The following is a 25,902-nucleotide window of genomic DNA, read 5'->3' as shown; positions in this document are numbered from 1 at the left end:
CCCTAAGGACAGGTAACTACGAAATCAATCCCGCGCTGTTAGCCAACAGCGCCGAGTATCAATAATAAGCAACTAATGACTCTTGGCGGTGTCACTATGGTCCGCTTTTAAAGTATTCAAGGAACAACCCTAGCGGTGCGAGTCACCATCGCCGTAACGCTAGGAATCACAAAGATTGACTCTCGGCGGTGTCACCGACACCCTTACCCCACCAGAGCCAACTGGAACCGCGAGGCCGTTGTAGCGTCCTCCGCCTTCGGCAGCGAGGGTCGGAATAATCTGCGACATTTTCTCTGCGTTCCCGGCTTACGTAGCCGGGCGGACCCTCGCAGCGTCGTCTCCTGCGCATGCGCGCTGCCACGGATGCCGGGACGTGTCGTGCGCCATAGAGCACTTCCATAGCGGACTGCAACCAAAAGGCGCTGTGAGTTCGTCCCTTCACGGGGCTTGCAGCGGTCACGACCGCTGACACGAACCAGGCTTGTTGGGAAAACGTTCATGGAAGGCTTTTACGCACCGGGGCGCATGCATGCCCACTGCTGGTTCCCACAAATTTTCTTCCGTGCCGTATCCTTTCCAGGACACCAAATACCACAATTTGGATCCCCTCATTTTCGAGTCCAGGATCGATTGCACTTCATACTCAGGCTCGTGATTGATCCAGATGGGCGACGGTCTCTTTTTTATGGGTGAGTATGATGGTTTCAATAATGACACATGAAAGACCGGATGTATTTTCATAGTCTTGGGCAATGCCAATCTCATGGCCAAAGGTGAGATCACCCTTAGTATTTTATAAGGCCCAATGAACTTGGTATTACACACGCTGTATCGACGGAACCGAATGTTTTTTGTCGATAGCCACACTGCATCTCCTACTTTGTAGGTTGGGTTGGGTTGGCGGTGTTTATCAGCCATAGTTTTGTAAATACCCTTGGCCTTTTCCAAATTTCTACGAGTGATGTGTAGGGTTTGTTGAATGTGTTTCATACGGTTTTGTGCTTCCGGTACTTCCGGTATACTTACGGGGTGCATCAAAGAGATAAAGCGTGGACGGTAACCGTAGTTACTGTAAAATGGCGTGAAGTTTGTGGATTGATGTTTGGCACTGTTATATGCCACCTCAGCCAAGCATAAGAGGTCCACCCAATCATCTGTGTTCTTCTCCACGTAGCACCTTAGGTACTGCTTGAGAGTCTGATTCAGTCTTTCTGTCTGCCCATCTGATTGAGGGTGAAAACTGGTAGTTTTGGACGTTTTCATGTGTAGCGCCTTACACCAGGCTTCCCAAAATCTTGCAGTGAATTGAGGGCCCCTGTCTGACACTATATTTGCCGGAAGTCCATGAAGCCTTATCACATGAAACAAAAGCAGTTTGGCCAATTGTCCTGACGTGGGTTCTTTAGCACAGGCTATGAAATGTCCCATTTTTGTGAGACTGTCCACCACCACCACAATGGCTGTACATCCTTGATCCAGGGGTAAACCTACAATAAAATCTATGGAAATGGTTTCCCAAGGCACCAAAGGTGTTGGTAGGGGTTGTAACAGTCCTTTGGGTTTCCCGTGGTCTGATTTAGCGGTTACACAAGCCTCACACCGGTGAATCATGTCAGTGGTGTCTTCCACCACCGTGGGCCACCAAAACTGGCGATAAATTCGATCTAGGTTTTTCTTAATCTCGTTATGCCCAGCACTGTGCGTGTGGTGACACCAGTGGAAGACCTCTTTCCATAATGTTTGAGTGGGTACTAACAACTGTTTGCCTTTCATTGGGAGACCTTTAATTATCTTCCACTGCAGGTGGTTCCGCAACCATTTCCTCCAGTAGGGATTCTTTACCCCTTTGGATACTTTCTGTAGAAAGGTATCAGTTTGTAGCATTCCTATGACCTTTTGAGGGTCCAAGACTGAGTGCAGACGTTCTATCTGGGTTCCATCAGGGGTGTCTTTGCGGGACAGTGCGTCCGCCTTTTTATTGTCTGCCCCAGGTCGGTAGGTTACTAGATAATGAAATTCTGAAAAAAATAACATCCAGCGTAACTGCCTGGGAGACAACATCCGAGTAGATCTCATAAACTGTAAGTTGCGGTGATCGGTATATACAGTTACCACATGTTTCGCTCCTAATAACAGGTGTCTCCAATCGCTGAAAGCTTCTTTTATGGCTAGGAGCTCTTTTTCGGCAATGGTATACCTGGTTTCGGCCAAATTTAATTTCCTGGACATATAGGCCACCGGATGAAGTTGGCCCGTCGTTTTATGGCGTTGCGAGAGTATGGCTCCTACCGCAACATCGGAGGCATCCGCTTCCACAATGTAGGGGCTCTCAGGATCCGGATGTGTCAACACCGGGGCTGTAACAAAAGCCTCTTTTAAGCGTTGAAAGGAGGCCTCTGCTTCTGGTGTCCACCTAAACGGTTTGTTTTTTCGTAACAGTTTGGTGATGGGAGCCACCAGCGCAGAGAATTGGTTAATGAATCTGCGATAAAAAATCGCAAATCAGAGAAAACATTGGATTTCTTTCACGTTAGTAGGTTGTGCCCATTCTTTCACTGCTCTGATCTTTCTTTCGGACATGACCTGTCCTGAGGGCGTCAGCATCACTCCCAAGAACTCCACTTCTTTCACGTGGAACTCACATTTGCTGAGTTTACAATATAGTTTATTCTGTCGCAGTGCTTCAAATACCAAACGCACATGAGCTTTATGTTCCTCGGCTGTGGATGAATATATCAGAATATCATCGATATATGCTACCACGAACTTGTCCAAATACTCCCGAAGCACCTCGTTAACGAAGTATTGAAATGCTGCGGGGGCATTGCACAGTCCGAAGGGCATTACTGTGTACTCGTACAGGCCATATCGGGTCTGAAAGGCCGTTTTCCACTCATCCCCTTCGCGTACGCGAATCAAGTGGTAGGCTCCCTTTAAATCTAGGCGTGTGTAGATTGTGGCGGTTTTAACCTGCTCTAATAGAACAGGTATCAAGGGCAGCGGATACCTGTTTTTTATCGTTACATTGTTTAATGCCCGAAAGTCTATGCAGGCTCTCTTTTCACCATTGGCCTTTGGAATAAAGAAAATAGGAGACGCTGCAGGTGATCGTGAAGGGCGTATAAACCCGTTCTCCAAGTATTTGTCTAGGTATTCTCTCAAGTGAGTGTTTTCGGCTTCTGTGAGTGCATATAATCTCCCACACGGTATAACCGCACCTGGCACTAAGTCAATACGGCAATCATAATGCCTGTGGGGGGGGGGGGGGGGAGTGTATCTGCTGATTTCTCACAGAACACATCTTGGTACTCTGAATACCAAACAGGTAACCTTACATTGGTTTCTGCGGCCGTGGCTATTGCTGGTGGACTCCCTGGGCTACGAGTAGTCTCCCCCCTGGTGTTAGTACAATGTTCTCTGCACCATGAACCCTTAAACTCCACCTTGTTATTCTTCCAATCTATGCTTGGGTTATGTAATCTCAACCAGGGAAGGCCGAGAATAACTCCATATTGCGGGGCTTTGATAATATTGAAACATACACGTTTGGTATGCCCTTCCCCACAATTCATGTGCAAAGTATTGGAATGGTACCTAATAGGGCCTGTGCTTAAGGTCTTCCCATCTACAGCCAAAACCTCTTCGGGGGAGTCTTTAGTAATCAATTCTACTCCTAAATGCCGGGCAGTCCCTAGGTCCATAAATAAACCCGTTGCGCCAGAATCAACCATGGCTTCACAGGTCTGCCATCCTCCAAGCGTTTTAAGAGTGATGGTCAAAAACAAATGTTGAGACGACAAGGCTAGTGTATTCATGGTAGAAGGGATGTGCAACCCACCCAAGGACTTCCCTTCTGTTTTCCCTGGGTGAATCAGTTTTCCGGCGAGACCTCTGAGGACAATCCAGACACTAGTTTGGCCCCTACACTGGGTCGAGGTTTGGCCAAACATTCTTTAACGGAATGCCCCTTTTTTCCACAATACATGCAGAGTCCAGTCTTTTGCCTGATTTCTCGTTCCGCTAGGGTAAGTGGGGCTCGAACGGTACCTATGTCCATAGGTTCTACTACAGGGGCAACCCCTACCCCTAACCCCCTACCTTTCTCAAATCGCATAGGCTGGCGCTCTACTCTCTTCCTATCCCCTCTGCATTCCCCCAGGCGATAATCTAACCGTAAGGTGAGGTTGATAAGATCTATACAGGTGGAGGGTTGCGGGTCTATCTGGGCTAACACGTCTCATGTCTTTCCTCAACCCTTGATAAAATAGAGCCGCCCTCTTTTCTTCTGGCCATTGGGTTTCTGCTACCAAACGTTGGAATGTGTTGATGTACACCACCAAGTCCTTATTCCCCTGTTTAAGGTCCAGCAGTTCTCTGTCTGCCGAGAAGGAAGCCGCCCTACGATCGAACACAATTTCGAAATTCTTTTCGGAACGCTTCCCAATCGTACAGAAGGGGGTCGTCTCGACGCACATAAGGTACTGCCCATTGAGCCTCGTCACCTGTTAGGTATGAGATCATAAAAGCCCCCCTAGCTTGATTTGTGGGAAAGGCCTTGGGTTTACAAGAAAAGTGTAATAACACCTGAGTCATAAAGACTTGTACCTTGGATGCCTCCCCATAAAACCGCTCGGGGCGGCCAAAGGGATGGGCGTAGGCATCTCCACTGTAAATGGGGTGGGAATAGAGGAGGTTCCAAACTGGAAGGTACTCCCACCCAGAGTTCTACCTGACTGTGCGTCAAAGGGGTTTCTTTGTAATCTATTCACTGTGTCTTGCAAGGCTGCAGTTTCCGCCCTAGATGCTGCTATCTCCGCCCTGGAGTCGGCTATCTCCTGCTGTAGTGCCCCTAAGGTGACTAGGACGTTTTCCAAGGTGGCCATCGTAACAACGAACGGACCGGGAGAGGTATATTTAAGAAGGCAGATTATTCTGTCACGGTCCCTCGGAGGCCTCTCAGGATCGGTTCGTTGCTCAATTGGTGTCCACCTATTGACAACCTCAATTTCCGAGATGCTATAAAAGCACGGACATTAGAGGGGGTCAATCGGGGGAAGGAAAGGAAGGGAACAGCGGGGGGAGACCTGTGGAGAGAAACGATCATTAAGACACACTTAAAAGAAGGCACCTCAACAAGTTAGCTTACACCTTCCAGGCTGTTATACAACTGTATATACCTGTAAAGAAAAAGAACTCTATGATTGCATCTACTACTAGAAGGACGATTGTATCATCATCTGACCCTCTATGATAACTGGGGTGCTTGTCTGTTTGTTCGTACCACATGTACGTGATACACAGCAGAGAACTGTGAATACATAAACATTTATAAGCAACAGCCTTTCTCTATGTCTTTACCACTCAATGCTGTATCATGCGTACCTTACCCACCATAACAGTGTGACTGTGGGCCTCACAAGGAAAGAAGGAATTACGATGTATTCTCAGCACCTCTCTTAGCTCCCCTGCTAAGACGAAACAATACACACATAAAACAATTATGATGGAGAACTGACGTCAGGTAGACAAGTTGCAGGATAACGTGGAATGGTAATATACCACCTGGTACTGGTTATCAATGTTACTGTCTCTGTCTTGTTACACAAAAGCGCTTTAAATGCAGCACCGTAGGTACAGCTCCGAGTTATCTGTAACACCCCAAAATGAACAACTCCAGGTGATGTCTCCTGGATACCCTAAGGACAGGTAACTACGAAATCAATCCCGCGCTGTTAGCCAACAGCGCCGAGTATCAATAATAAGCAACTAATGACTCTTGGCGGTGTCACTATGGTCCGCTTTTAAAGTATTCAAGGAACAACCCTAGCGGCGCGAGTCACCAACGCCGTAACGCTAGGAATCACAAAGATTGACTCTCGGCGGTGTCACCGACACCCTTACCCCACCAGAGCCAACTAGAACAGCGAGGCCGTTGTAGCGTCCTCCGCCTTCGGCAGCGAGAGTCGGAATTATCTGCGCCATTTTCTCTGCGTTCCCGGCTTACGTAGCCGGGCGGACCCTCGCAGCGTCGTCTCCTGCGCATGCGCGCTGCCACGGATGCCGGGACGTGTCGTGCGCCATAGAGCACTTCCATAGCTCACGCATCTCGCGGAGATGGAGTGCGGAGTGCAACCAAAAGGCGCTGTGAGTTCGTCCCTTCACGGGGCTTGCAGCGGTCGCGACTGAGGACATGACACAAACAGCCCTCAAAACAGTGAGATCTTACTTCCTCCGCGCTCGTTCGCTACTCCGGTAGGAGGAAGTATCAGTGTTCACCTGGCAGAGTGGGAAGCAATTACAAAAGACAGATGGGTGCTGAATATTGTACAGCATGGCTACTTGCTGAGGTTCAAGTCTCCCCCTCCGCATGTATCCCCACGGAGGCAGCACCTCCCTCAAATCCAAAATCGTCTTTTACTGGGCGAAGTAGCTACTCTCCTCTCCAAGAATGCCATAGAGGAAGTTCCGCCCCTGCAAAGAAATCAAGGAGTATACTCCCGGTACTTTCTTGTTCAAAAACGAGGAGTAGTCAAAGAGTACAGAGCCATTCTTGACCTCCGTCTGCTCAACGGATTTGTCAGGAAGGAAAAGTTCAGAATGCTGGCTCTGCATCAGATCTTCCCGCATCTTCAGCAGGGAGACTGGATGTGTGCCATCGACCTACAGGATGCCTACTTCCATATTCCTATCTCAGTGAAACACCGGAAATTTCTCAGGTTTCAGATCTCTCGTCAGCACTATCAGTACAGAGTTCTGCTGTTTGGCCTCAAATCCGGCCCACGGACATTCTCAAAGTGCATGGCGGTGGTAGCTGCCTTCCTCCGCAAACGGAAGATATTCGTCTATCCCTATCTAGACGACTGGCTCCTGAAGAGTTCCACTCCTGTTCGACTCCAGAGCCATCTCTCGTTCTGCCTAAATCTCCTACAGTCGCTGGGATTACAGGTCAATTACAAAAAGTCGGTCCTCAATCCCACTCAGCGGATTCACTACCTGGGCGCCTCTCTGGACTCCGCAAAGGCAAGCGTGTGTCCTTCGGAGGAGAGGTTATCATCCATGCTTCAGAAATGCCACACGCTTCTCAACGCGTCATTTCCCACAGCCAGGCAAGTGTCGTCACTTCTGGGGTCGATGGCTTCGTGCATTTACATTGTGCCCAATGCACGTCTTCACATGCGCCCATCTACTTCACGGCGTCCCCTTCCATCAGGCGCCTCCAACACAGACAGTGGTCACAGATGCCTCCATGCAGGGCTGGGGTGCTCACATGGACCAGCTTCAGGTACAAGGTCTCTGGTCCAATACCGAACAGAGTTATCACACAAACTTCTTGGAGCTACGAGCAGTCCATCTAGCTCTCAAATCCCTGTATCCGTCCCTCCAAACCAACCACGTGCAGATTCAGACAGACAACACAACAACTATGTTCTATCTGAACAAGCAAGGAGGCACCAGATCTCGAGTCCTATCTCTGGAAGCTCAGTCCATTTGGCGATGGCTACTAGCGAGAGGCCTTTCGATCATCGCTGTTCACCTGCCAGGGACCCTGAACGTCCAGGCAGACGGCCTCAGCAGAGACTTCGTCGAAGCACACGACTGGGTGCTCAACGAAGACGTCGCTCAAGAGATCTTCCGGCAGTGGGGAGTACCGGACATAGATCTTTTCGCAGACGCGGCAAACAAAAAATGCCCCGTCTTCGCCTCCAGGTTCCCCCAACAGGGATCTCAGGGGAACGCACTTTTGATCAGCTGGTCACGGACATTGCTATACGCTTTTCCTCCTCTCCCTCTTATCCCAGCTGTGATACAGAAATTCTACAGGACCAGAACGCGGATGATCCTGATAGCTCCGGAGTGGCCCCGCCAGTGGTGGTACCCGGATCTACTACAGCTGTCAGAGGTGCCACACCGGAGATTGCCTTGCCTGCCGAACTTACTGACCAAGGACCAGGGGAGAGTGTTCCATCCCAACCTCCCCTCTCTTCGCTTGACGGCATGGCTCCTGAACTCATCCAGTACGGACATTTAGATCTTCCTGCGGACTGCATGAACATTCTGCGAGAAGCAAAGAGGCCCTCCACTAGGAAGTCTTATGCCTTCAAGTGGAAGAGGTTCTACATTTGGTGTAGAGATAACGCCCTTGATCCGATCCAGGGTCAAGAACAGGTTATTCTCCCCTATTTATTACACTTGGCAAAGCCTGGTTTAAAGTATACTTCCATCAGAGTCCACTTAGCTGCTATCACAGCTTATAGAAAATCTCCTACCCAGGCCTCATTCTTCCAGATGCCGGTAGTCAAAGATTTCCTAGAAGGGCTTAAGAAAGTATTTCCACCAGTGAGGTCTCCTTCCCCTCCCTGGGAACTCAACATTGTTCTCTCTAAGTTGATGGGAGCTCCTTTCGAGCCTATTCATAAGGCATCCTTTCAGCATCTGACCTGGAAGGCTGCCTTCTTAGTAGCCATCACTTCTGCCCGCAGGGTGAGTGGAATTCAGGCCCTCTGCTGCAAGGAACCTTACACTGTTTTCCATGCTAATAGAGTGGTACTACGTACTCATCCGAGCTTCCTGCCCAAGGTGGTCTCGGACTTCCACATTAATCAGGTTATTACGTTACCCACTTTTTTTCCACAGCCAACCACTCCCCCGGAGAGAGCTTTACATTCTCTTGACCTCCAGAGGGTATTGAAATTTTATCTTGCTAAGACCCTTTCGCTTAGAAAGTCTGACAGGCTCTTTGTTAATTACGGTCCAACGAATACCGGGCTGGCTGCCTCCAAGAGGTCCATTTCTAGATGGATTGTCTCATGTATAGCCTTGTCCTATCAGCTGTCTCACAAGGTTCTACAGGGTAGACCAAGAGCACACTCTACTAGAGGGAAAGCTTCTACTGTAGCTCTCCTTCGCAACGTTCCCATGTCTGAAATTTGCAAAGCGGCTACATGGCGCTCCATACATACTTTTACACGCCATTATTGCCTAGATTCAGACGCACAGGCCGACGCCCAGGTGGGGCAGGCCTCTTTGAGGAATTTGTTTGCATGACTGCTATGCTTATGTGATGTTAATGCATGTTCTAAATGCTATAATGCTCGTCCGCGAGACTTTGGGTATGGGCTTGCTACTCTATTCATAGATTATGACTATTGATGAGTATCCCCTGGATGAGAAGGATTAGTTACTTACCTGTAATCCTAGTTCTCATCCAGGGGTATACTCATCAAAGTCATAAGCGACCCACCCACCTCCCCGGACGAGCTTTTTCTCCTCAAGGCATTGTTTAATTATTGCAGATCTACTCAGGTGCGAGTGCACCGTCAAAAAGAACTGACCTAACTGTCACCTGTGGTGCATCATGGGAGCAAGGGGTCTCCTGCAGGTCTTAAAGGCACGGTCTCCTTACTCTAATGCCTTAAAGGCAAGGTGTCAGTTTTCTTTGTTTCTTGATACTCTACTGCAGCCTACAGGCAAGTGCCTGCAATTACAAGTTTGCTTTATGGCAATAAAGCATTGTTGTGTGACAATTGGCTTGGTGCTTCCTTTTTTCCTTATGGGTTAGGGGGCACTACAATGCAAACCTATGTAATTTACAGCATTGCCATGTTTGAAAATTTTTTAGGCTGCATGTATATGTTTTCACATATGCATATATATGTATATATATGTATTTTCTATATGCTCCGGGATCCCGCACGTGGGCGGGGATTATTCATAGATTATGACTTTGATGAGTATACCCCTGGATGAGAACTAGGATTACAGGTAAGTAACTAATCCTTATGAACCAGCATTGGTGAATTTAAGAAACTTTTTCAAGAAACTTTGGCTAGTTTGTTTGTGGTTACTTAGATTTACTTTGGGTGACCCAACTCTTGCAGGGTGTCTGTTAAGGGGACCAAAAAGGTCCAAAGAAACAGTCGCCTTCTCGAAAAGCAGTCTTTAGTCAGGTCGAATGTCAGTGGCTCCTAGCCATTGACTTCTATGGAGTGGTCCTGATGCAAGGAATACAGGATGCTGAAGATGTTCTAATATGCTGTACAATAAACGGTGGCTGTCCAGGGGCTTCTCAGTCCACGGTCCTGGTGAGGGGATTCTGTCCGCCTCAGGTCAATGTCCCTCAAACCCCTCTCTGCTCAAATATTTCTAGAAAAGCTCAAACAGAAGATATTTGTCATAAATTAGGGAATTCATTTGGTAGGGGGGATTCCTGTCAATGTAGTAAAAACAATCTGAGAATGCCACAGCCCAGCTGAGACCCTTCATCTCAAATAGTTGTGACTCAAAAGGGAAGCTGTTGGTCCACAGAACTCGTTTTAAATTCAATAAGTCCCAAACATTATTCAACCTAGGAATACAGCACAATAACATTCGCAAAGCAGTTTACAAAAATCCAGAACAAATGTAATATATAATGAAAAGGCAGATTAAGGGAGTTCTGGGTATGGACTTGCTTAGTTTTAAGCCAAGTGTCATAAAATGCACATAACAGAAAGGTCTACTTAGAGTGACATTGATGTTTATATCACCTAAAAACTGCAGTGAAAACTCTTTCCTATACCAAAAAAGAACCAGCAAAAGTGCTCTGCCTCAAAGGGGGTTGGACGTTTCGAGGGAGAAGAGCTGCAATCTTCCACACTGGTGCACCCCAGTGACTTCAGTCATCTTGACACTATTTGGTGCAGGCTTCTCCAACGAGTAGCTCGTAATCTGCTGGTAGTTCTCCAGCTAGCTAGCAAGTAGCTGTTCTGTGTGCAGCCTCGCTAACTAAATAAAAAGCCTTTGCTTGGGGGTGCGTGGCTTGGACTGCAGCGGTAATGGCTGTCTGAACCCGTCGCTTGGCACACAGGAGAAAGTCTTGGGCCATAATCGGTAGACAAACGGTGAGTTTGCTGAAGAGAACCAGTTTTCGCCCCATCGCACCATGTAGTACACATTGCGACCAAGTTTTCATAATTTGAAAACCCAGAAGATGCCGAAACGACATCGTGAAGCGCGGAGTACGAACCTGGTCGAGAAGCTCCAAAATGGCGGCGACGTCCGGAGAGATCTAGTGACCCACACAGCCCGATGTCTTCACCATGCTTCGTGTGCTCACAACTCCTCTGCAGTAACCAGCACCCTGCGCAACCCATTAACCTCAAGGTGGGTGCCTTATGCTGCTCTACCACTCGCCGCGAGTAGCTTGAATCCCCACGACGAGATGCCTGACCTGGCAATGACTACAATGGCAGTAAATCGAAGTTTCTGTGAAGCCCGATGAATCGGTCTGTCCCACATCCCTCGCTCAGCACCCAAAGAGCTGCTTCATGCGGAGTATTCTACAGGGGACAAGCGTTCCAGTCCATCACTCTGCTAAGCAGCCTACGATGTGTGGAGCCCACCTGACATCCCCAAAATGGCGGCGCCATCTGAATGGCCGCTCCGAGGCACTCCTCTGCTACCCCACCACAATGCATGCTAGCGCTGAATAACCCAACAAGGTGGGTGCCCCGGGATATCCTTCAGTCCACTCACGCTGCGACAGCCTTCCAACTTTAGCGGGATCACCGTCTCACTGCGCCTGACTCCCGTGGACTGCTGCTCTGCTCTCCCCCCGCCGCGCACATTTAGCCGCACATCGGTCGCCACAACCTCGCACTGGCATACGGAGGAGTGCAAAAGTAAGCACAAAGAACAAAGTCTCACACTATTTTCACACCATCATTCCCTCCATCTCCAGTCGGCACTGGCTGTCTCATACTGGCTGACACTGACGCCGGAGCCTCATATAAAAAGGAATACGGCGGATTAAAGGCAGAAGACGCTACTGACGCTAAGCCAGACGTTCCTGGAAACCACTGGCACTGCTGTAATTGCCATAATCACTGGAACTACACACCAAGCACTAGGCATAGGCATCACTGTCACTAAACCAGGCCCATACACCGCTCAAGTGACCTCCTCTCCTGGAGAGCCCTGAGTCCTCTGACATTTGGCGGAACAGTGGTGCTCTTTACCAGTGTATCTGCACCTTTCCATAACCAGGCTACACCGTGCAATTGCGCCTCTGCGACTCCAACCCCACATGACCCTCACGCACATAGAGGGCGCATAAGTGTAAAGGGACTCGCCGAAAGAGATAACAGTGCCATAGGAAATAGGCTATTACGTAAGATGGCAGCGCTTCACTAAATAATACTTAACTACACCTAAAAGCGCCCATCCAGCAATCCCTATCAACGTCTACCCAGCTGAGGCACTGTACCACGATCCTACATTCATCATCCTGACTGAGAACTAAACCTTGACAAAAGTAAACCTGGGATCTATAGATCATCAAAGAAGGTCTGGTCTAATCATTTCAACTACTTTAACCACCTCAACTCTGCTCGAAATGGCGGACAAAGAGAGCAGATCTTCCTACAAGAAAGTGAAACCAGAACCAGCCACCTCGGACTTACCAATTAAGGCCAAACCAGACCTAAACAGCACGATTGACATGATACTAAAAAAGCTAGCGGAGGTCCATGACCTAGCAAAATCTACGAGACAAAACACACTAAATGCAACTAGAACTGACAGCAATTCGCGCTGATATGAACATTATGAATTCGAAAATTTGTGAAGCAGAACCAAGAATAAGCGATGTTGAGGATACGACCTCCCAGGCTACCAAAGAAATCAAACCTCTCCACAACATCACCAGTGAGCTCAAACAGAACGCGGAATTAGAAGAACGGTATTCCGGAAGGATCAGAGTCTGATTCAGGATCAGGCGTGGCCTTCCTTGAGTCCTGGATACCAATGATAACCGGGATAAACTTCCATCATGGCTTGGAATTAGACAGAGCCCACAGAATTCCGTCGTTTAACCCCTCAAATAGAAAAGGAACTCTCCCCAAGATATGTAAACCACTCCGCTACCAGCACACAGAAGCCATCTTAAACTTCGCCAAGAAAAATCATCACGTCACCTGGGAAGGCCAACGGATAACCTTTACACAGGACTATTCTAAAGAAACAGTTGACACAAGGAAAGGATTCCTACAACTACGTCACAAGCTGAGGGGGAAGAACATTCAATTTTCATTTTCAGGTCCTTCGAAATTCAGAATAGTGGAGAATGGCAGATCACACATCTTTACAAACCCCCAGAACCTCGCACGACACCTGGAAGAAAGTCCTACCCAGGAGATGGACCTTTCTGGAGGATCCCCCAACAAACGGAAAACTTGATATCCTTTGTTCAGTATTCTGTGCCGTACAATTCTTGCATCATTATATTCGCTCTTACATAATTAAGGATAATTACATGTTAACTGTTAAATCACATGTTAAATAACGATTTCTACCTCTTGAGATTGTTTTGCTATTGTTGTAGCGGTGCCAACACATCTTAAGATAATGCTGTTTACCCCTAAAAAAAAAAACACTGATCCTCACCTACGCATTGCGGCTCAATGTTCGTAAGGGGCGCTGTGGCCCTACCAATCACATTTTACATACGCTCCTATATGTTCTACGTCAATCCTACATAGGTCAGATTAGTCGAACAGCCTACAGTCGTATCCGTAACCGTAACTCTCTTACTAAAGTTATCTCTCATAGTTTTATCACAAATGTTACTCCCTCCGTGTTGCCTTCAGATGGATCTGCCGTCGCAGCTCCTGCGTTCGAGTTTAACAGGGACGGGAGGGAGGGAAGGGAGGGAAAAGGGAGGAGGGACGGGGGTTAATGTAACTTTGGATGTTTCCTCTATGTTTTTATTCTATTTTTTGTCTTGTTGTCTACTCAAATTTTGTTGTAGTGTCAGATATGACTGCATAGTGTATTTGATCAATGACAAAACCCACTTGGTTACCAACAAGTGTCTCCCTAACACTGCGTCCCATGATCCGATATTTACGATTCAACCACCACAAACTAACCAGAGACAACCCTTCCCTGCTTCCATGGGCTCATCACACCTATAGCGACAGCAGAAACTTGGATGACACAGAATAAAGCCTTAGCAGAGAACCTTAATATTGTATCTCTCAACGTGAAAGGCCTTAATCACCCAGTGAAGCATAGGAAAATCTTTGAATATCTAGCAAAAACTAAAGGGGACATCATTCTCCTACAAGAGACGAAACTTTCAGAAGAGGACGTAGGGTTCATAAAACACAACTGGATCTCTCATATTTTATGCTCCCCGGCAAACCATAAGAAAAAAGGTGTGATTACCCTCATTGCCAAAAAATCCAACATTACTACTATCTCGAGCTCCCACGATGATGATGGAAGACTCTTAGTCACGCACCTGCAGAGAGGAGATGACCCCATTCATGTAGTCAACATATATGGCCCTAACACCTATGTACCCGAGTTCTGGGAGAAGATCTCCAATACTCTTGAGAGCCTTCCTCAGGAAGATCTCATTATAATTGGAGGAGACTTCAACTTACCGCTAGACCCTCATTTAGACCGCCAATCTAAATGCAAATATCAACCCTCCCGCTCACACGAGATCCTCAAAAAATATGCTCTAAGTTTAACCTAAGGGACTCATGGCGACTCCAACATCCAGACGCAAGGGACTACACATTTTACTCGGCCCCACAACTCCTACTCTAGGATGGACTACATCCTACTCTCTGGTTCGGCCACACACTTCATAGACGAAACAGACATAGGTCCCAAACTAGTCTCCGATCACTCCTGCATCAGGCCAAACTCGCAGGTACCCATACCATTCTACTCCCAAAAAGATGGCGGTTCAACGATGACATACTCTCTGACCCAGCAAATAAAATAAAGATTGAATCCGCAATTAAGGAATACATTGCACTAAATGACCTCCCTGAAACGAGCACATCCACTTTATGGGATGAACTTAAAGCGACCATTAGCGGTGTAATTTTCGGTATTAAAACGCAGTTCAATAAAAAACTAAACCAAGAACTTGAATCTCTAGAGAAAGAAATCAAGTCACTCGAAATAAGTCACTCTGAGAATATAGATAACAGACACCCTCGATCTTTTGATTAAGAAGAAATACGAATACAATAGAATAGTGAGTAAACACGCTGGTGTGTGGATTAATAAATTCAAGGCACTCAAGCTATGTGAAGGGAATAAGGCAGGCTGGCATCATACCTCAAACAGAAACAATTTACCATATCCTCGATTAAGGACTCCAAGAACATCGACCAAACAAAACGAGATACTAAGGGCATTTCAAGCCTTCTATGAGGATCTATGTAAAAATAAACAATGGATCCTGAGGGCTGCACTAAATACCTAGTCACTGAACCTACCAAAACTAACAGAAACAGATAGCTCAGCGCTAGGGACCCCCAATTCTGAAAAATAACTCTCGATCTTCATTAAATCCCTCAAAAACAATAAAGCCCCAGGCCCAGACGGCTTCTTGGCCTCCTTTTACAAGGAGTTTGATAGATCGCTAAAACCTACCTCACTAAAACTATTCAACTCTATAGCTAAAGAGGGCTGTGTCTCTAAATCAATGGGAGAAGACAATATCATGGTCATTCCAAAAGAAGGGAAAGACCCCCTTTTTAACAAAAAATAATAGACCAATCTTGCTTATCAACTTGGATTGCAAGCTATATCCAAAAATACTAGCCAATAGACTAAATGCGATCCTTCCAAAATTGATCAGTAACTCGCAGGTGGGGTTTCTTAAGTATCGCATGTCTAATGACAACACTAGTTTACTGTGCCATATCCTTGGGAAAGCTAAGATAACGGCCGTCCCCTCTATTGCCATCACCCTGGACGCAGAAAAAGCGTTTGACAGGGTATCATGGTCATTCTTAAAACAATGCATGTCATCTTTTAATCTTGGTGAGGCATATATCAACATGGTGCTCGCTGTATACTCAGACCCTACTGCCCGAATTGCTATTAATGGAACCTTGTCTGAGTCATTCCATTTAGAACGGGGCATCAGACAGGGCTGCCCCCTCTCCCCTGCACTGTTTCTCTTGGCCTTAGAACCACTAATCACGGATATCAAACACAATGACGGCATAAGGGGTGTAAAATTCGGAGAAACCATAGTGAAGCTGGCCGCTTACGCGGATGATATCCTGGTGGTTACAGAGAACCCGAGCGACTCAATCAAGGCACTCATGTCCACCATAGAAAGATACTCTAGTCACTCCGGATACAAATTAAACCGTGACAAGTCCAAAGTCAAGCCACTGAACATCCTTGGTTCCCGAGATATGCTAGGTGACTCTGGCCTCGCATGGCAGCCTGATTACATTAAGTATCTAGGGATTGAATTCGGCAGCACAATACTAGAGACGCTCCAGCGTAACAAAGCTAGCACCCTAGAGAAAATTAAAAATCTTCTTGAGGCATGGTCCCCAAGATTTATAACATGGTGGGATAGGATTGAGGCCATCAAAATGATGATCTCTCCCCTAGTAAACTATTTAATTACTATGCTACCCCTCATTCTAACTGAGGACTTCCATCATAAACTCGACATCTTGCTCTCCAAATTTTTATGGAAAGGGAAGAAAGCAAGAATTAGCATGAAAAAACTCAGACTAGTTAAATCACTAGGTGGGGTTAACCTAGCCGACTTTAAACTTTACCAGACGGCTTTCTTAGCTAAACAAGGCTCATACTGGCTCGTGCCACCAGATTACACCCCTGTATGGCTAGACATTGAGAAATCCATTCTTATGAATCTTACCCCAGCGGCCCTTCTGACCGCAAACCTTACTGTGGTCACTTGCTCAAAGCCCTTATTCAAGAACACAAAATTTGCCCTGTTGAAGACTGATAAACTATTAAGACACTAGCATTAAATGCTCTAATCTTGAATCACTTTGGAACAATCATAAAATACTTTATAAAGGGAACCCTCTTCACAACGACGCCTGGGTTGACAATGGTATCTATTTCCCCCAGCAACTCTTCAACGGTGCCTATCCTTTCTTTCAAAGAAATGCAATCTAAATACAATCTGGAACCAATTGAATTCTATAATTTCTTAAAAATAAAATCAGCACTAACTAAAGCAAAACTATCTCTCCTCTCCCCTTCCCTCACGAGTTATTTATCAAAACTACATAAGTTAGGTCACCAGGTCTCCTGGATTTACAAGCTTATACGCCCTCAACAATCTACCCTCAATAAGAAGCTGATAGCCTTCTGGGAGTCGCACTCCTCCTCTCTGATCTCGGAGCTGGATTGGACCAAAACTTGGGTCTCAATCATGAGAAACAATCAGCCCGGTACTGTCCCAGACATAGTTTTGGCTATTGCATAAAGCCTACTGGACACCAGCCCGACTCCACTCGCACAAAATCAGGGAGGAACCCATCTGTTGGAATTGCAGTGACAAAACAGGTGACCTAGAACACTTACTACTCCAGTGCGATTGCGTGGTACCCTTCTGGGATAAGGTCTTCGAATTCATATCTAATCTCTTCTCATACTCCCCTAATAGAGATCTAACGTCACTAGCTTCGGTTTCCTTAGAGCAGAGTCGCTGAATGAAAAAGATAGGACGCTCCTAGACCTACTCCTAATAGCGGCGGTTAAGATTATACTCAACAATTGGAAAGACGCACGCAAAGCCTCCTTTAATTGCCGGTTAAACTGGGTCACCAACCTAATAGGGGCTGATAACATAACTCTCCAGAACTTGCCGGGGAAATCTTCTAACAGACATATGTGGGATACTCTTGATCTATACCTTAGCTCACACAAACCGCCATGAATCCCACCAATCATGTTAAACCAATCACCCCACACGAGCGGTCTATTACGTCAGGGTCCATTAGTTAAGACCGCTACCTCAGTAGTCCGATCCCTGTGCTAGAACTCTACCCGCTGCTCATTTGGTCACACCTCTTGTCACCATTAATTTGCTCAGTCGTCTTCATGCAACTTCACTTGACACTACATATGTTTAAATTGTGTTAAATTGTGATTTATTGCTATACCAACTCGTACACTGATGTCATCTGCTTTGCCGTTTTAATTATTGTTTTCTTATGTGGTTAATTTTTGTATGTCTATTCCGTATGTCCTTCATTTGCTGTATTGTATGTACTACTTTATTTGGAAACAACCAATAAACTTTTTGAAATAAAAAAAAAAAAGCCTTTGCTTGGGTCAACTAATCTATGTATACCAAAATTGAAAAGTGTGCATTCCCCGATGAAAATGTGGTTTCAGAACTCCTACTCTGATATTTGGAGAAAAATTGTTGAATTTCCCAAATATATTTGACATGGATATTGAAGTGATGGATGACGTGGCATTGGGGTGCCATTGTTTGCTGCCATTGCAGCGGTGGCTGAAATGCTTTACACATGTAGAGGATTTCCATAATCTCAAATTCCATATTTGTATAACTGCTGGCGACCCTGCCTGATGCAGAGGTGAACACCGATGGTAATCCTGCATGGGGTGGCCACTAACGTAATCTTTTTGTGGTCTCTCTACAATACCAATTGTATTAGTTCAGAAAGATTTTCAATAAACAGAAGTATCTCCTTTAAAAAAAAAAAAAAAAAAAAGTTGGAGACCCCTGATTAGGTGGGACTCCAGCCACCACTCCAAGAGTGAGGCAGAGTGGTTTCTGCTGATCGAGCCGAGAGACCCACTGCTTTTTGACGCTGAGAAAGCCACTTGGGCTCACTCCTCCCAGACCCAGATCAACTAGGCCAACCTTCTAGGAGCCAAGAGGCCTGTCCAATCAAAAATCCTTTTATGGACTGGTAAATATCTCGAAGCCAATAAGAAACATTTGAAACCCAGGGTTGATCAGATAATGTTGGTGCGGTGTGAACTCACCCATGAGAGCCAATTGAAGAAACTCATTTTAAATATAAATTTAAATCTGATTGACCAGGAGCTTTATAGAAATGTTTCCTCGCTGGGATTTTTCTTTCATAGCAGTCTCTACTAAATCTGGTGAATTGAAAACCGTGCAGGAGCACCATTCTTCAAAAAAAATTAAAATATAACTATGTGGGAAGGCCCACTTAAACAGATATAAGAGAACCTTAGAAGGTTTGAGACAGTTAGCCTTGGTTTGAGCATCTTTGATGGATGGGGAGTTGAGTGTATTTCAATAAATTTCAGAGACCAAGTCTGGTTCTTGTACCAAAGTTTAGCATCAAAAAGAAATGTTGTAAAAAATGAGACGACAAAGTATGCCATAGGGAGTTGCAAAACCATAACCTATTTTCCAACTCCATTAAAATCACACAAAAAAGCTTAGATTAATGTAATGTAACTTGACCATAATATTTGACTTAATATAAGAAACAAATCTATAAAATGTGCCAGGTACATTATGGTCACTGTTGCAACCCCACAACACCCACGTGGACTATATATCAGAAATTAACTTGGATTTGGAACATTTTTACGTGGAGAAGGCCTTACCGAAACTAGAACATTTTAGGAGATACTTAATTTCTAAATTGTAGCTCTTACTTAAGTGTGTGGGTTTTTTGTGTGCAGTTTTAAAACATTGTAGTCCACCTAAATACAGTCAGAAATAAAGCAGTTTTAGAACTCTCCCCAGTGCCTGTAGTAAGGTCACACTGCTATATGTTTAGTCCATAATGGACTTTTTCAACAGTACCTTTTTCTAAATCACAGCGGGTTAAATGTATTCATCTCCTAGGTTTCTGCACTTCTCCTATCCATACTGGCCCCCTCGTATTCACGGTCATCCAATCTTCTGGTCTTCATGAGGTCTGGATTATCCTAAAGCATTAGTGTACCTCTCTGGTCACGTTATATAAATGTTAAATACGTAAAAATAACTACAGGCCATGCTAGCAATTTGTTTTGTTTTTTAAAACCTATTATAGATGGGTTGCTACATATAAAACGCAGGTAGAGAGGTAACAATCAGTGGCCTCTTGAGTGAAGATGTGGGGGGTCCCTAGAGCAAAGGGATCCCAGGGACGAAGAGTGTTACTAAAACATTAAACCCCCTAGTAGCAGGCTCAACTAGCCATTAAAGGCCTGCTCCAGCGTTAAAGGCCCGAGAGGGCAGAATGTTCTAATTGGTGAAACAAAGGCCTCACGCAGCTCAAGGGGGCTGAAAGCCCCTTGGGCTCTGAGGCCTTTGTTAAACTTTGGAATGTTGGAGCTCCGTGCTTCTACCGGCCATTAGAAGCCCAAAGCACTCCGTTGTTTTCAATGGAGCTCCCCACAGTCCGATGTTCTAATATCTCTAAGATTATTCCGGCTGCATGCCCTGTTCTCACCACACTTTGTCTGTCCGCAGGTCATGAGCCGAGCACAGATCATTCAGAGCGGCCAAGTGGACGTCCCCATGAACAATGGTGAGTGGTTGGGAGCGTGGAGAGGGGAGTAGTGGTCTGAAGTTTAACGATTGATGAATTATGGTGGCCACGCTCCCATTGCCTCCTCATTATTCACATCTGGTTTTAGCCTCCCAGACTGTTCCAGAAGATGAAGAATGGTTGTGGGGAGTCTGGCTGTGCCATGGGCCCCAGTGCAATCATGGCAAATGGCCTCTTTTGCAACCAGCTGAGAAGCAAAATGCAACGAATTGCGGTGAAGAGGGGCCTTGTGCTCATGGGCTTCGATGCCACTGCACCTACTGTGCTGTTGGTAGCTATGCAGTGAGATTCTGGTGGATGGGGACAGCGATCATAGTGGACATGATCTTAAATTGATACCTACTGGTCTAGGTGCCTAATCTCTGAAAGAAGGTGTCTTACTTCACACCAGCAGTTATCGCACCAGCATGGATCATACCTTGTTTGCACCTGTAATTAACCCATGAAATACGAGTCTACTAATAGTAACCATGCTACACCACCGCATAAGGAAAGAGTCCTATTATAGGAGGGCCCCCCACTGGGTGGAACCATCCCCATTACATATTTCCCACTGGTGACCGGCAGACTTTCCGGCGGGGTGGATGTAGGCTGCGGGCTCTGGATAATGTATGCCACTAGGTGGTTCTACCGTGTAGAGTCCAGTCCAGGGGTTTCCCAAAAGTATACAGGGCTCCAAGTAAAACCAAAAGTGCTCTACTAGTGGAAGTGTGGGCGAGCAGCCTTAGGCCTCACACAGTGTAAGACATTTATTGCCCAACATGACCAATAATGGGCACACTACTCAAGGAGATCAGACCAATTTTAGTAAAAGATACTTTGTATGTTTTTATTTTAAGACCAAGATCTTCACGAAAAGGTAACTACATTTTTAAATAAAAATGCCTTTTGCTTGTAAAAATCGACGCTGACACTTTTAACAGTTCAGTGTTTTCCCATGGGGAAAACAATATCGTGGTTAAACAGGTAAGAAATACACTTACACTTCCAGGCTTCAGAACCAGAGGTCAGCAAGGGTCAAGTGAGTACCAGATTTGCACCACCACCAGCAGCATAGGGGCGCCCGGGTGCAGAGGTCAAAGTCTGAGTTAGTCCAAATGCTTTTCAAAGGAGACTGGGGGTGCCTGGAGCCACACCTTCAAGTGGAGATGTAGGGGGTCGTAGGGGCACTGTTGGTTCAGCTCACCAAGGCCCAGGGGCTTTAAGTGCAGGGGTGCCTTTCGATGTCCGTCTTCTTACCGGAGCCGGTCTTGGTTGGGGGAGCCTCTGGATTCACACTGCAGGAGCCAACTTGGAGTTAAGGAGAGGTCAGCCAACGCTGGACACTGAGTCAGGATTGTGAGGAGACTTCACTGTACAGGGGAGCCACTCAGACTCTGGCCGTGGGTGTCTGGCGCAGAGTGGGCTGGGATCGTGGTTCCAGCTGGATCCAAAGCCCTTGGCATCTGTTTCTTCCAGACAGGTCTGCTGTCTACGGGAGATAGGCAGCAGTCCTCCCAGGCCGGTAGGGCTGTGGCCAAGGCATTAGTCGTCTTCAGTCTTCCCTGCAGGAATGTCTTCTTCTTTTTCTTATTTTGTCATAGATCTATTTTCTAGGTCTGAGGGAGCACCTAAATACTAAATTTAGGGGAATAGCAGATAGGGCGGATTGGCACCTTAACACACAAAGTACAGAGGGGTGAGAGGATAAACCCTCTTCGACCTCCCGCTCATTAGCTAAATATCACAACAAGGATTGAAAAACTACGTGGAGATGGATAAGTGTGTGGAAATACACCAATTTTGTAAAACTGCCCTCACACACAAGCTGTCATGCTTCATCATAGGGCTGCTAACACACCTCCGCGCCAGCCAAACGCTGGAGGTGGAGCAATAGGGAGGGGAAGACAAAACAACAAAAATTGTGAAAGTGGAATCACAGGTGAGATAACAGTGCAGAACAAGTGATGACAAGTGATATAAAACTAGTACCGGGGAATCCTTATTACAATTTTAATGTTATGTACCCCGTCCAGAATTTAAAACAAGAAACGTGGGTGGTTGGTTGGAGAGCTTATAATGAGATTCCAACCTCCCCACTCTGCATAAATGTCGACATGTTTCAGCCCGCACAAAATAATACCCCGGCTTTGCTCAGGACTTCTCACCACTGTAATCCCTAGGTGCAGACCCTTCCTCCTCCCAACTTAGAGGAAAAAAGGGAAATATCACCATAAATGGAGCCCCTCGCCTTTAGAGAGGAACCCGTAGTGATTAAAAACAACATAAACATGAACAAAATATTACTAGTGAAATGTTCTCCATCCCACTATGTATAACAACAAATATCGTTGATACGGTGAAACATACCCAAACACACATAAAAATCTCCACAGAAGCATACTCACACCTCCCCTCAGAGAAGGGTGAGGGTGGTTGCTTCCAATCTTAACGCTCAATAGCTGTTGTAACATACAGCCATGACCTCCATTAGAAAAGTTTTCAAATCAGGAGGTGCGGCTATGTACATTAATGTAACCAACATTACTCAGAGCACCACAAGTGAACCCGGCACCGTTCACTACACCACACTTACCGAGTTTATTAGATTCGGAAACTCGAAATGGCGGGGGAGTGAGAACAGCTGCCTGCACGCACTCTCTGTAAGGAAAAGGAATGCAATAGTAAAATAAAATAATGTAAGTTGCACAATGGTAGGAGTTCTGTTCTGACGAGCCCAGCGTTAGCTTACTCTTCTGATGATTCTAAGTTCATACACTTTTACCCTACAAAAACTGCCTCCACGTTAGATTAAAATTTTAACCAAGGGCCATCCATGTTAGGGAACACGGCCATGGCTCTGCCACCACCCATAGTCGTGTCTTTCTCGGGTGGAGTGAGACCAAACTGCCTCAATAGATTAAAATATATATCCCTCTAATCTAAAAATGCTGGCTAGACTAAATCTGTGTGATCGACTTTGGACCCATGTCAAACGACACCCCGTATAACGAATTTTGTAGTCCAGTTGTAGTATTACAATTTAACAACTACGTGCGCAGCACCTCAATAAGCCCCCTGCACCCGCTTAGTGCTTTCAAGGTCAGGTGTTAGGAGACGTATTTCGTCTCTCCTGCTCCGCCGTGTAGGGTACTGCACTGGCGTTCTCTCGATTCTCTTGAGGGCGTCCAGGACACGCCCCTCACGGTGTGTCACCCATCGTGACCCACTGGCATCTCAGGCATCTCAAACACTAGAGCGCTCATACTAGGGTGCTTAACTGAAGGACCCCGGTTCGAGGCCCCATCTCCACCCCTACTTCCTGGCTAGTGAAAAAATTAGTTGTGTAGAGATAATGTATCTCCATTTTTTTTATTCATTTATTATATATAGATGTTAAAATGTAAATATATATTTAGATGTTGCAACAACTCTCCACCATTCGGGCACAATAGTTGTAATAAGAAAGGAGCCAGACTACAAAACAATTAATTCCAGACGCCCACTCACTCTGCCACATAACGAAGTTGTGGTGGTAAGGGACAAAGGAAAAAGTAAATTGGTAAATGCTAGGTTTGGAGTTAAAACCAAGGGAGGCACAATCAGGTAAGATGGAACTGTCTCCACAGAAGGGCCCTAGATGTAGTCAGAGTGCAGGTTGGTCTTCTACCTTTCACACTAGAGATTTAGAAGTCTTATTTTATCCTATTAGTTAGGGCCAGAATCGGAGGAAAAGAGAAAGGGAAGACCATTGATATTTAATACTATTAAATCTAGTACCACAGGTGATAACGTCGTGTAATGCAGAAATCCTGTCTATGGCGGTTCAAGGATTATAGAGGCCATTCCAAGGGATATCATCATTTAATCCCCTGATAGAACTCTGTACCCTATAAATCCATTTCTGTTTGCGCAAAAAATGTGCGCTTTCCAGATTACCACTGATCGTGTTGATGTTCGGTTTGTCTATCACAGTCCAGAAGAAGTCCTCAGCCGAGTGCTTCTTTTCTTTAAAATGATTGGTCAATCTACTCGTTGTCCGTTGACATCTAAATGTCGACCTGTGCTCTATGATTCTTGTTTTTACCCGTCTAGTAGTCATACCGAGGTACAGTAGATCACAGGGACATTTCAACAAGTAAATTACGTAAGAAGTATTACAATTAGTATGACTCCTTTGTTCCCAAGGGTGGGGCAGGCCTAAGTCTATACTTTTTGTATTTGCTGTTAAATGACAAACATCGCACAGCCCACATCTTGTGTGCCCTGAGACTGGAGGAAGAAACCCTCTCTGATGCTCTCCCCCTGCTTCCTCTTGCCTGTTTCTGGTTTTTCTAGGTCTTGTGTGAACCGGAATATCTTTGATATTCTGGCTCCCCTTAAATGAAAACGGGGGCTACTCAAAGGCAAGTCCTTTAGAATTTGGGATTCTCCAATTTCGCAAAGTGATTTTTTGAATGTCATTCGATGTTGTGTTGAATGTAGTCACACAGACTGTTCTCTCAGTAGATGTTTTTTCATTAGACTCAAGAAGTGCCTCGCGGTGGCAATTGGACGCTCTTTTCTTTGCCCTTCGCACTACTCTTGCGGAATAAAGCCCTTTGCAAAAGTTTCTTTTCAAAGGTTTCAGCTTCTGACTTGAAATCTATGTGACTCGGAACAATTTCGCCGAAGTCGCAAAAATTGTCCCACAGGGAGGTTTTCCCTTAAGGATTTAGGGTGGGAGCTTTTGAATGACAACAAACTATTTCTGTCTGTAGGCTTATGAAACATTTTTGTATGTAGGCAGCCGCCTTCACAAAAAATAGTCAAATCCAAAAATGGGAGACAATCCTTCGAGATAGTGGACGTGAAGAGAAGTAATGGATTCCTACTATTCAGCCACGTCAAAAAATTGTCCAGAGAATCCCGGTCTCCCTTCCATATCAGGAGGACGTCGTCAATAAACCGCCTCCAGACCTTGATGTGATTGTCTTCGAGGACCAGTACATGTACACCCCATGGAGGTCCTTGGTTCAGACATGTACAGCCCAGCTAGGCTAGGAGCAAAAACGCTCCCCATGGAGGTCCCATGGGTCTGGAGATGGTAAGTCCTCTGAAATTCAAAAAAGTTTCTGGTTAAGGTAATTTCTGCCAAGTGTAGAATGAACGGCCTGGGCGTGCAATATTCCCAGTCCAAAGTATACAAGATATCTTCAACCACCCTTAATGTTTCCATCTGTGGTATGTTTGTATATAAAGACTCCACGTCCAGCCCTACCAAGAAATCTTCTGTGGGATCGAATTCCACATCATTCAGTAGTATTAAAACCTCTGTCGCGTCCTTCAGATACGCTGGTCTGGATTGAACAATGGGTTTGAAAACCTCAACTGTGACAGCGGCTCAAAGTGACCCCATACCCGAAACAATCGGCCTCCCTGGTGGTGGCCTTGTTGGTTTGTGCACTTTCGGGAGAGCGTAAAAATATGGGGTCACTGGTTTGGATTGACAGAGGAACCTTCCCTCTCTCTGTGATCCAGTCATTTTGAATGGCATCCTCCATCATTGATGTGATTTCCTTCTTAATATCCTCAGTAGGATCCTGTC

The 25,902-nt window shown here is 45.9% G+C and overlaps 1 protein-coding gene across 1 annotated transcript in view; it reads left to right on the top strand.

Moving 5' to 3' along the window:
* LOC146813443 (ovostatin-like) overlaps positions 1 to 25,902 on the top strand; it is a 365,994-nt gene that overhangs the window by 183,186 nt on the left and 156,906 nt on the right. The window contains exon 13 of the mRNA XM_085620205.1: positions 20,258 to 20,315. Coding sequence (XP_085476331.1) covers positions 20,258 to 20,315 — 58 coding nt within the window. The remainder of the gene's footprint in view (positions 1 to 20,257; positions 20,316 to 25,902) is intronic.

Source organism: Triturus cristatus, chromosome 7 (assembly GCF_964204655.1).
Source record: "Triturus cristatus chromosome 7, aTriCri1.1, whole genome shotgun sequence".
Lineage (NCBI taxonomy): Eukaryota > Metazoa > Chordata > Amphibia > Caudata > Salamandridae > Triturus > Triturus cristatus.
This window is presented reverse-complemented; position numbering and strand designations above follow the sequence as displayed.